The 13,248-nt window shown below is 33.2% G+C and overlaps 2 protein-coding genes across 2 annotated transcripts in view; one reads left to right on the forward strand and one right to left on the reverse strand.

Annotated features, from left to right (window-relative positions):
* Nucleotides 1-10,940, reverse strand: part of LOC108754941 — a 74,247-nt gene extending 63,307 nt beyond the window's left edge. Inside the window, exon 1 of the mRNA XM_018497616.1 lies at nucleotides 10,199-10,940. Within this exon, the coding sequence (XP_018353118.1) occupies nucleotides 10,199-10,256 (58 nt within the window). The 5' untranslated portion in view covers nucleotides 10,257-10,940. The remainder of the gene's footprint in view (nucleotides 1-10,198) is intronic.
* On the forward strand, nucleotides 6,239-7,099 carry LOC108754952 (esterase SG1-like). The gene is made up of 2 exons (XM_018497631.1): nucleotides 6,239-6,414; nucleotides 6,944-7,099. Exons 1-2 carry the CDS (start codon nucleotides 6,277-6,279, stop codon nucleotides 7,097-7,099), a joined length of 294 nt encoding a protein of 97 aa, XP_018353133.1. The 5' UTR covers nucleotides 6,239-6,276.
* Nucleotides 10,941-13,248: the final 2,308 nt, after the last annotated feature.

The following is a 13,248-nucleotide window of genomic DNA, read 5'->3' on the forward strand; positions in this document are numbered from 1 at the left end:
TAACAAAGAATTTTACGAACTGATCGAACAAAAAAGCAAGCTTTAAAGCATTTGCATCATCGCAACCGTACCCCACATAATATGGTCACATAATATGGTTATAGAACAGAAAAATAAACAAATTCTAAGCATATCATAGGACAATTAACTTCTAAAATCCTAACAATGATATATATACATTTGAACACGTACGTGTCGAACATGTCAACACAAAACGCACAGGCGTCTCTTGTGTGGCGCTGTCTTCAGGTTCCGTTGTACTGTCTTTGGAAAAATTCGATCACACCTCTGATCGATCTTTCGTGAGACTGATCTATATAGACAAGTTGAAAAAATTATCCAAGCCACGTACGCAATGTAAAGTTCGCAGAAGAGATCGTTAAGAAACATTGTGAAAGTGATCGGAACTCGATAAGAAATTAATTTAAATCTCGCTGGATGTGCGTAAAATTGAGCATGCGATAATCAATTAGTGCGTGCGGGTGATATTTATAATTAGTTGAACGAACTAATCATAGTTCAGTTTGTACGAACGGTACACTGAATACCGCTGCCGAAGAAAAAGTTGTCTTCGTAGTACTGTAACTGGCGAAAAACAGCTTGCGATTTTTTGTCATAAATTTGGTCTTGCTTGTGTTTCGCGCATTGTCCATTTCGGAAAAAAAAATTTAAAATTTTTAGCGATCACTATATTCCTTGACCTGAATTAACGAAAATTGTTCATTATCAAGACATTCGCTGCGAATGTCGAGATTCGGCATCGATTTTACCTTGGAATAATCAAAACAAATAAGATCTTTGTTTAGATTTGTTTGCGAGCAAAGTATTCTCGCCGATAACATAAAAGGTAAGAAGCGAAAATTCGAATATGCTATTTACTGGATGTACAAAAAGTATTCGTACTAGGGACATATTTCCACAAAAAATCTTATTTTTCGAAAGTAAACATTAATTAGCAATTTAACAAAGAATAAAACAGATTATATATTTCTGAAAAATTATTTTACTTCAAAAAAAATAATGTAATAATTAAAGTATATTATTTTAAAAATAAATAAAAATAAAATATTTTATTATTCAACCGCGCACAAGAAGTATATTATCTATATTCGAGAAATTTAAGTTCTAAGTAGGATTCTAATTTTATTTCGTTTTTCGAAGATATGTGTAACCGTGATACGTTTATCCGTTTATATTCACTTTCAGAAAAACATTCACTTGTAAGTTTTACGTTTACACGTACAATTAGCATATTTATTTATTAGAAACGTTTGTTTCAATTATACGTGTTTTAAATAAAAACCTGGTACTATATATCTAAACGAGAATACATTTATACGTATATTTAGCATTTCTATAAAAATCATCTTAAGGAATATTTTATGTCTTTTTTATAAAATTAAAAATCGATTTTATTTTTCTTACAGAGTTTAACATTTTAAAATGCATTTTAAAACCGACGTAAAGATTTATTCGTGAAAATAGCATATTAGTTTATTAGAAAACGTTTGTCCGAATACACTGTTTTAATATTACTTTATGTACATATTTTTTTCTATACTCTATTTTTTACTGTACTCAAATGTTTTTTTTACACCCAAAAAAAATTTTCAATTTTTCCAACTTATCATACTAAAATGATTACATAATAAAAGAATAAACGTTTATTATAAAAACGTTCAAAAAACATTTTTCATAAATAAATATGTTAAATACACGCATAAATGTATTTTCGTTTAAATAGTAATATACGTATAATAGCAAGCTCTAGTTCTATGACCATTAGCACATTATTTTTTTTTGTATTCATTGTACGTATATAGAAAAATACAGATTTATTTCATTCATTCGTTTGTTTTCAAGCACGATGTCTTCTTCTTCCACGGCCTCATGCCAAGGTACCAGTAACGAAAGCATCACGATGGACTACAAAATACCTGTCGACTTGTCGATGTCTTATTTGCGAGCAATTCAAAAGATACCGGGAGATACCGCCGGTGAGAAGTTTAGTTGGATAGGAAGATTGGCTTTGCATCAAACCAGCGAAGATGTTGAACAATTTCCGCCAGAATTGCTACCTCTACTTCACGTGGAAACCGCCGTCAAGAAAAAGAGGCATAAGGACATAACGTCAGCGCTCAAAAGTGACGACTTGACAATAATAAACCGGGCTTTTAAGGCCACTTGGTTTTTCGATGGCAGCTACAAGGAGATCGTCAACGTCGCATACTTCTGCGAACATCTCTTTCCGTACGTTTCCGTAAAGACGAGAATGCGTATCGTGAAGACACTCGGATATAAATTGAAGGATCCGGTTTTTGCACAGCAAATGTTCATAGCAGTGGAGTCTATTTATGACTTTCAAACCGCTTACCCATTGTTCCTGGCTTGTGATACGACTTTTGCTTATGACACGATCGTAAAAAAAGGATTCGTGCTGCCTGCACATTTTGTTAAACATATATTCCGCAAAAATCTGGATTTGGCAGTGCGTTTTCTCAAATTATTCTCTAATTCTGATGAACGCACTCCATTCCCGAATAACGTCGCTACATATGAATCTTTACTGCCCAAATTAATAAAGAAGCGACCGGAAGATTTTGTAGAGCTATTTGAGGCTCATGAATCGAGTATTATAAGACCTTATTATAATAAACCTAGTTTGAGCAACACTCGTGCTAAAATATTCTTGAAAAAGGCTAAGCAACACTTGATAAAAAAGCCGCGTACATACATCCACATGTTAAAAAAACAGATCAACGAGCATTTAATGGAAAAAATATTTCTGGATTTATTACCCGAAAAAGAATCTTTGTTCAGCACATACGAAGTGCTCGAATACTTACGATATTATCCAGATAATAAAATATACGAACTACTCCGTAAATCGTACGAGTCCAAATATGATAAATCTCTTCTTACTGAAACGAAAAATATAACGAAAGGCTTGTTAAAATTGTTACCTCTCGAGGAGCAGGTCAAACAAGCCAGAATTATGTTCGAGAAAGTGAGTTCGTATTCTTACGAGGAAAATTGGATTTGTTATTTACCTGTTAACGAAGCGATACCATATCTCAAGGAACAAATAAATAAAACTAAAGATGAAAAGGAAAGATCTGAGTTAATTGAAAAAATGATGCAAGTTTGTAAGAATAATAAGGATGACGATGCGTTATCCGATACTTTGATGTACTTCTTGAAGAGACATAAGAACGAAAACCGTAGTGTATTTGAAAGTCTATTCAGTTTTCTTAGAATATACTATCATCCACGTGATTTTAATAAAAAGCAGCTCTCCCTTATAATAGAAATTATCCAATTGTTTTACGTAAAAAATGAATTTGTATCGGAATATATGTTCCAGTTTATGGTGTATTTCAGACTTAAATACAATATGCCAATGGAAGAATTGGTCGACATTTGTATAGAACAAAATCATGAAGACTACCGCTGCCAGAAGTTGGAGCCACACGATGAAAGACAATGGCTTGTAATATTCTTAAACACAATTCAAAAAAAGGATTTTAAAGATTTTTATGAAAAAAAAAGCATACTTTTTAAAATTATCCGGACGATAGTCGGATTCAATAAAGAGTATGAGAATGAAATCAATGTAGAAAAACTGACAATTAGAGACTATCCTTGGTTAATGGACACTGTTTTCGAAATATTACGTTTTGAAGAAGGTTTTAAAAAATGTTCTCAAAAATGTCGGAATAATTATTCGGATAGTCCTAAAAATATAAGTCCTAAAAAACGTTTTAAAAAACGTTCTAAAAAACGTCCTTTATATAAGAATTCTCGTTTTTTATGTAATAATGATATGCACCATCTACTGCAGTCGCATGAAGCAGAATTATATCGCAGTTGGTTTCCATCTTGGTTTCAAGAAAATACCATATCAGAAGAAAATACCACACCTGTAAGCTTGAAAACACTTGCTTTAAAATCAGATCTACAAAATATACAGGAGAATTGGAAAGAGTATTTAAAAGTCACCATGGAAAATTATCATTGCAAACAGGTGCATCACTTCATCAGGAGTATGCGTTGGTACAAAGACCTACCCATTAAATTTGCCGAACATTGCAAGGATTATATACACGACAAATGCGAAGATAAAATATCGTCTAGCATTACTATCTTAGCCATTTTACTTCACGGTGAGGCAGTGACAAAGTTAATCGATTCTTTCGTACCCACAGAAATGAAGGTAGATACTAGTCATCCAAACGCTAAGGATAATTACAAGATGGTGAAAAATTTACCATTGAGCATGAGACTTTCCAATCCGCCAATTCATCTTGACCTCATAATTAGATTGTGCGTAGGAGATTACTTGTCAATAGCTTTGATGATACTAACAAACGTAAGTAGACGAACTCCTATGTCCAAAGTAATATCATGCGTGAAGAAGTTAACGGATATGCGCGTGAGTGTACAAAAGCATGGGATTAGGCTAATATCCTTAACATCTGTCGCGCAACAACTTGATCTCTATCAAAAAATGTTGCCGACCGATCATTATTCAATACAACAAGTTTTGTTCGAAGCAATCCAACGACTGTTCTTTTCAAATCCAAAACCCGAAACTTGGTCTTTATATTGTCAAGCTGTGTCATCGGTGAATCCTACTGATTCTACTGAAAAAAACACAGATACATTACTTGTCCTAGATATAATATTGAAAATGATAAAGGATGTATTTGAACATAACGCGTTACATATAAACAAACCTTATTATGTAAGAAATCACAAGTTCATATTCATTCCCAATGAATACATTAAAAAATCTTTCGATCTATGGTCGAAAATAATGGACAAGTTTTATAAAATGGAACCGATGAAGATAAAAAATTGTACTATCGAGTTATTGAAAAATCTTTTCAAAACAAATATTTTTAATGTTTTACCTGAAGAATTGCTGAAGAATTTGATCAAAAGCATAATTCGAAGATATGTATTTCATTGTGATTTTGATGTGTGTAAAATAGCGATGTCTTTTATAATACCGTATCTTTTGCAGAGTAAAGATAAATACATAACATACTTTAAAGTACTCACCGATGGCTTTCGTGAAGCAAACACAGTGACCACTTATTGTACTTATTGTGACAAGTCTCAACCTCTTAAAAAATATGATTGTCAAGTCAACAAAATTATGTATTCATTCATAGATATTTTCATTAGTCATGTTCGCGAATATATTCGCTCTAATACATCCATTAATCCACAAATCATCGACAATTTGCAAATTTTATTTTCATCTATCTTGTCACCTGAACAAGATGCGAAGTCTTATTTGCGATTAGTATATATGAAGAAATTTCAAGAAGTTTGCAATGAATCTTCAAGGATGAAAGCTTTTGGCTTGAAAATTGGTCAGCACTTGCCTGAATTAGTCGATATTTTCTCGCCACTATTAATCTCGTTAATGGCCGAAATTCTCGAGAACTTTGTTGAAAGGATATTTGTGCGTACCGATAATTATGTAAACGATATTATTAGCATCATAGAAGGTCTTACTGAAATTGGTAATACATATTCCTATTTTATGGCTGTAAATATGTTATCGTCGATTCTGTATTCGAAAAACAAAAATATGACAAGATACTGTCAACTCATTAAAAAATTCCAAGAAATGCAGGAGCCTGCTATCAAGACTGTTTTATACAAACATTTTTTGAGATCATCATTTTTTCAACATTGATTAAAAAAATGATACAAATCAAAGAAACTAAAGATCATAGCGAGTGAATTTATATACATATGTATTTCCAGCAATATTATCAATGTTTTGTTATTATTTATTGTTTAATTGATCATTGAATTGCAAGTGTAATTTTATATAGTGTATGTTAAACTGTTAATGCGCAAATCTTTTTTAATGAAATGCTCGCGAATTGTTATAAATATTTTATACCTTTTATTTAGAGGGATGCCTAAAGTTTTTCAATAGACATTTAAAATATTTCTCGAAGAAAAATAAATGCATATTATAATTTAAAAGTCATACGAGCTAAATATTGTATAATAAAAATGTGCGTATTTATAAATTTTTTTGTAGCAATTATATATAAGTAAAAGCACAACGTGAGTTATTGCTCTGTCAGACCTGTCCAGTTTCCAAGACTTCTCATTAGAGTTAATTTTATCTAAGACTTCTATCCAGTTATTCTGGGGATACTTACTATCTAACAAAATAATGAAAAACTAGCCAATTTTTAGCGAGTCAATTTTTCTCTGATATTTTTCTACTTAAATAACGCATCCATTATGGATAGCAGAATCGAAATACACATGCAGGAAGGAAAGTTAATTGGCATCATAGATAAAGATATTTATGATAATTATTACATAGACTTTCGAGGAATGCCATATGCGAAACCACCGATTGAAAAACTTAGATTTAAAGTAAGTAAATACAATTCATGTATATATTTAAAAAAAATTAACTCTTTGAAAAATTACAATTAATCGATCATAAAGCTGTTTAGTATTTGTTATTTCGTAATTATTATATAATCTGCTTTTCATTTATTAATATACATTATCAAAAAATCCAGAAATACTAAAATATCTCGAATACGATTGACTATAGCAAAGAACATAAGAGTAAAGTTGTGGGACTAAATAAAATATCGTTAACAGAGTTGCAATTGCATAATGAAAGTCAAATTGAATTTTTTTTTACGGAATCTCTCATTTTTATTGCACATTCTTGAAGCTTATTTTGAGAGCTTTCTAGAACACTACAATAAATCTTATATGAAAAAGAAATAGCAAAATGGACATCGTCAAATTTATGCAAAACTTAAAGCACTAATTCGTTAGCTATAAACGTTAATTGTTTATTTAAGAATTACTTAAATACAATTTATACATACAAACAAGTTGTTTCTTAACACAAAAAAATCACATCATGCGTATATGCGATTTTTAGGATCCGATACCAACAAAATCATGGTCCGGTAAAAGAAACGCTTCGAAATATGGAAACAACACCGTTCAAATAAATAATCTTATACAAATTGAAATTGAGGGCAGTGAAGATTGCCTTTATTTAAACGTGTACACCACGAATATCAAATCTTCGTAGAAACGTGCGGTAATGGTGTGTGGATACATGATAGTGTTTTTTGTCAGAGTTCTGGTAATGCAGTCGTGTACGGTCCCGATTATCGTACAGAAAGATGTAGTTTTGCTTACCTTGAATTATAAACTAGGCGTTCTAGGTACGTCATTTGTTTCATTATGTATCATTGTACACACATTTGTGTTTAATATTTTGATATAGTGATTATTCAGATGTCTTCTGTTTGAAATAAATTACTTAGACGTAGTTCAAATAAGTTAATTAAAACAAAAAAATTAATTCATATCTAGCTGTTCATAGTATGTCATTACGAACATCTATGTGTGTGTTTGTTATTTATTTTTATTTATTTTTCTCAACAGACAGATTAGTTTAGATCGGTATGACTCGTTCAACCGTCGCGACGTAAGGTGCAACCCACGTGCACACCGTGACATTCCAATCGTGACTTGCAATCTGCATTCGTAACTTCGTATCTATTCCGACCAATGCCCGATCTTTACAGTCTCCTTTTAACGGCGTACACGGGATGAATAAGAACTCGCTCGTTGAAAGCGCGATAATTGCAATAACCGTTAGCTCATGTTTATATAATTGTGGACTTTTAAAGCAAATACGTTACTAGTATAAACTCTGGGCTTGTATCACTGTTTGTTGGCCAAACAGAAAGAAATATAATTTTCCAACATCACAGATTTAATCGTTTATAAGAAGAAGCAACGTTTGTGTATTATTCATAAATCAGTGATCGTTAAATTAAAAGGTTGATAAAAGTTCTTTCCTTCCGAATGAAAGAAAGAAAGACGTCATGTTACGCGTCATGCAATTCTGTTTGATTTTTTGCAGCAACTAATTACACTGAGGGAAAAATGTTTAGTATTTGTGACTGTAATTACTATAGTTACTATAATTATGATTATTACTGCAATGTTAGTAATAATATAATTATATAATAATTGTATACGTTCTATAAATCATTAGGGCTGCGTTCGGAAACATCACCCAACATATCATCTTATCCTTATTGTTCATCCAATGTTAAACAAGAATAAGACGATACACGGGGGTATCCAGGTGGTTTTTAAACATAACTTAGGTGAAGCAATTTTTTTACCTCCTGTTGTACATACATATATTTTCGAAAAGAGCATAAAATTATGAATTCTGATGACACACATACATGGAGATTTTTAAATAAATATCTAGTAATAAAAAATCGAAAGAGTCGTTTCTTTCATCAATATATATATATATATATAAAATGATATCATAACTAATAATAATAAATATACATGTAAGAATAATTACAATTTGTAATTATTTTCAGTGATAACTATATATGTACATTTGATAGAATTACAAATAGTTATTATTACTAACATTATAATAATAATAACCGTAATAACGGTAACATAAAATTATAATCACAAATATAAAAAAAATTTCTTTTAATATATATTTAATTTATTTTTTGTACGGTGAAAAAGATAGAAAATCTATTCGGCACTACCGCTACTTACTGCGCTCGAGTTTAAATAATTCCACTGATAAAAATTGCTGATGCATGCCATCGCAATGGCTCTTCTTACGTAGATAATCAGTTGTGTATTGGTGATATTGAATTCGCGATGCACCCGTGATCGCGTGCCGGCAAACGCGGATTTCGCGATGCACGAAACGAGAAGAATCGACGAAAATGCGGAACGATATCGTCTCGCAGTACCTGTAAAATGTGTTTGATCGATGGAAGAGCGGGCGTTACGTTAGTCTCTCGGAAGCCAAATTAATCGACTTTACAAAATAAAAAAGAAGAGAAAATCGTTGAAGTTACAAGCTAAACGCATGCTACGGTGATTGAATCGAGAATTTATTTAACAAATCGGAATTGGCTTCTGAAAGATGCTCATCTCGAAATCGAAACGAAAGGATCTGTCCACGGAATAAATCGGGGTTCTCTTCTAACCCCCTTCCCCACCCCCATCACCCTTCTCCCCCCGACGTGATGCCACACAAAAGACTCACTGAACCGCGACACGAGCGAAAATGTGTCATTACCGTGCAAATTACGATGCCGGCGCTTCCATACGCATCCTGCGTCTCCCTCTCCTCCCCAACTCCCCTCCTCCCCCCGATATAATTGCCGTGAATTAGCGTCGATCAATGGACAGCCTGTGGAGAGATGTCGATGGTATATCGCGGGGACTTGTGACTACTAACACTGCAATCGCATTTCTCGGAGCGTAAATTACATGGGGGGGTTTTGGAAGAGCTAAAAATATACTCTCTAAACAGTGCGGATTCAGAAAATAGGATTCCTCCAATATTTATTACGATTATTATAAGATTATAAAGAAGTAATTTGCGCAGCCAGCTTCCCTGCCTGTTGTTTGATGCAATCAGTATATGCTAATATCGCTAGGATCAACTTAAATTAATTGAACCCTCACTTTGAAAAAAAATCTACAGACTGCGTTGGATTTCAGTATAGAAATTTGATTTTCACCTCGTAAATTATTTTTTACTTCGTGCATTTTGAAATTGTACAGTTAAATATGAACTTGTGTACAGTAAAGGATTGGCAAGCAAATCATTGTATAAATAAGAGTTAAAGTTTAACTAATAAAACGTCTACTTGTTAGATCGTACTCTTAAAACGACAATTATATTAAGACTTGTCACAGTTAAGAGCCACGGTGTGCAGGCTTCCATGATTTTTCTGTGAAATTATTTCAATTACTAGTGTTGGATGACATGGAACTTAGAACTGCTAGTATAGTAATTTACTTAAAACGCGCGCAATTTAGTAGGAAGACGTACATCGTGTGCCGTAGGCTTTATATAATTTTCACCTCGTTTCAAGGTACACAATCGTGCTAAGCGTGCTCGGTTGATCTCATTCGGCTCATTCATCGCGTAATTCGCGGGGCAGGCACGAAGCTTTAATCGATCGTCCCCGATTCCGCCGGGAATGCGAGCCACCGCGTGAATTACAGCGTCGGGCGCGGACCCCGGAACAGAAGTGTAGTAATCCTTGACGGCACGTGGCAGCCCGGCTCACGGCTGATTTTATGTATGTATACGCGAAGATCGAAAAGTACTCACTTTGACAGCTGGCAACTCCCAGAAGGACGATTAGCAGGAGGGTCCCCGTCGACTCCATTTTCCACGTAGGTTGTTTCCGCAGCTGTCACAGCACACTTATTAAGGTTACTTCGCTCTCGCAAGAAGAATTTCCAAATCACTCGGAGAATCACGGCGATCGTCCTCCTCCGATGAAACGAAGTTTCATGAAAACTCGTCGGGACTCGGAAAGAACGAGAGTTACGCGAGAAAAGGAAGTCCTCGGTTCGCGGTGTCCCACTTCCTGTTTCCCCCCACCTTTTTTATTCTCTTTCCGTCTTCGCGAGACGAAACGGAGCGTGGCAGGCACTTTTCGCGTTAATTTCACCATGCAGAGGCGAGCGAAGATAACCGTTCCACGGCTCCCGGCCGGTCACGCTGGGTTTCCCTCGATAACGGCACGACGACGACCGCCGCGTGCGGATTGTCTCTCTCTCTCTTCTCGGAAAAAAAAATAAGAGGTCGAGGGTGAGAGTGGAAACTCACCCCTCTACTTTGAGATTTCTATCGCCGGCGTGTGGAGGACTAGGGAGAACCCGGCGATGTTCCTTCGACTCATGCGTGCGGACGATTGTGACGACTAACTCTTTCGCGAGAGGGTTAATAAACACGCGCGGAAAAATTGGCTGACAACCAGACGACACTGACCAGTGTCGTCGGTTTGATATATAACGTAGGACGACGTGAAAGCGACCGCGCGACACAGCGGCTCACAGACGAATGCCATCGAGAGGCGAGAGAGCGCCGGTCTTCCGAGTTCCGCGTCAGCATATAGGTGCGCGTCCGTAAGCTTCCCCCTCCACGCCCCCTCCTTCCGCCACGCCGCGCCGGCCGGCGCCGCAGTCTCCCTCCTTATCCCCACTACGTGCGTCGAGCGCGCGTGCGGTCGACGCATCAATTACGTTTGAATCAGAGCCGACACACACGACTTAGTTTTGGGTCTCGAAAAATTTTGCTTGGCCGGGAACATTCCCTTTCTCTCTGATTATACAATGTGAGTTTCGAAAAAAAGTTTTTTTTAGGAAATAATACTTACATTTTTACAGTGGATTTATTTCTTGAGTCTTGAAAAATTGTTCATGCATGAATATGTATAAACATACATAAACATGCATAAATATTCATAAACATGTATAATTATATATCAAATATGTCCATACATGTTTGTACATTCTTCTTTCTTTTGTAAAATTACTATTTAGTAATAGGAATAATAATAGTAACGTGAAAACATATAATTAAAGGGATAATTTTTGCATTGTTTGTTTTAGAAAAAAACAAATTTGAAAAAATGTAAAAAAATCGTTTATAATTATGCATAATTTTATATATAATTATACATAAATAATTTTTTTACATCTCTTCAAACTTGATTTTTTTTCTAAAACAAATAGTACGAAAATTATCATTTTAATTACTTTTAATGTTTTCACGTTACTATTATTATTTCTGTTACACTAAAAAGTAATTTTATAAAAGAAAAAAGAATGTATGAACATGTATGGACATATTTCATATATAATTATACCTGTTTATGAATATTTATATATATTTATTTATATATTTATGCATGAAAAATTTTTTATTGAATTGAATTGAAAATTATTGAAAGAGTTATCTAAAAAGATATTATTTATGAACAGAGATCGATAAAATATATATTTTAAATAGTATTATTTTAAATATGATCGACTTTTAGAGATATGGTAAATTATACATTTAAAAGAAATAATATTTGAACACAATCGACTTTTGATTATAATTATAGTCCTAAGTAATTATACGGTTCTTAAAATACTTAGATTATTATTAATATCTTTCTAAGATATTACGTATTAAATTGACGAGCAATATAATAATTGTCATATTAATTAGCATCAAAATTATTAAATTGCTTGTCAATTATTTAATTTGTGATACTATTACTCTAATACTATTTACAATTGCGTTTCAAGAAAAAGATTTCGGCGCACAGTTTGCAGAATTAGATAAATATACTAATTCACATCGAAATATTTAAGCACTAACATCTGCTTTGATCGAATATAGAATTATTTCTTATTCAAGATTATATTTATTTTCATTACAGTCCAAATTCATATTTATTATAATTGTTTGTAAATAACTATACTTGTGAACATGTTTATAATTCCTCCTTTCTCTCTCTCTCTCTCTCTCTCTCTCTCTCTCTCTCTCTCTCTCTGTCTCTCTCTCTCTCTTTTCTCTTTCTTTTTTTCTGAACAAAATTACCAGGAAATATATCGATAATATGTATGTGAAATGGTTTGGAAAACAAGTTACTCTCTCAAAATAAGCTTCAATAATGCGTGAACGTTTTAAAGGAAAGTTTCCAATAGAGATATTGTATACGTATCTATTGATAGACTAGCAGGAGAATTTTTGGCTGGAATTCAACTAAACGATGGTAAATATTTTATCATGATTCGCGTCTAAATACTTACAATATATAAATAATTACATTACTAATATCCTCCCTCTCAATTGCATTTATTAGCATACAAATTAATGTCAACACTCATAGAATGTAATCAAGAGGAGTAAGGAGCTCTCTTTGGCGCCTTCTAAATTTTATGAATAAAAATAATTAAAAACCCACTTAAACAGATGCTTAATAATTAGTTAAATAAATATGTGTGATTTGTAATTTACTTGCTGGTAGTTAATTAAAAATAATCATATAAGACAAAACAAATCTAGTAGATATCCAATTCATATCACTCGACTATCTCTCAAGTTCAAAAGTCTCTAATTTGTTCCCGCCCCCTCCCTTAAACAAAATCCCGGTCCATGTCAACATTCAAAATATCAATAATATTATATACAATAATATCTATTAAATACGCAGTGTATTTTATGATCTTCCATTTGTGATTTTACATTCAATTTGTAATTCATTGTTAACCATAAACGAATAAAGAACAGATGTATAACTATACTTCCGATATCAAATTCCTTAAATACAAATAAAAGTTTACTTTTTCTTCATATACATATTTTCAGAAAGGAATTAT

Source organism: Trachymyrmex septentrionalis, unplaced genomic scaffold, assembly GCF_001594115.1.
Source record: "Trachymyrmex septentrionalis isolate Tsep2-gDNA-1 unplaced genomic scaffold, Tsep1.0 scaffold83, whole genome shotgun sequence".
In the NCBI taxonomy this organism is placed as follows: domain Eukaryota; kingdom Metazoa; phylum Arthropoda; class Insecta; order Hymenoptera; family Formicidae; genus Trachymyrmex; species Trachymyrmex septentrionalis.

Coding starts and splice junctions, on each gene's coding strand:
- LOC108754952 (XM_018497631.1), top strand. CDS start 6,277: ATGGATAGCAGAATCGAAATACACATGCAGGAAGGAAAGTTAATTGGC. Junction 6,415..6,943: donor TTGAAAAACTTAGATTTAAA/GTAAGTAAATAC, acceptor TGCGATTTTTAG/GATCCGATACCAACAAAATC.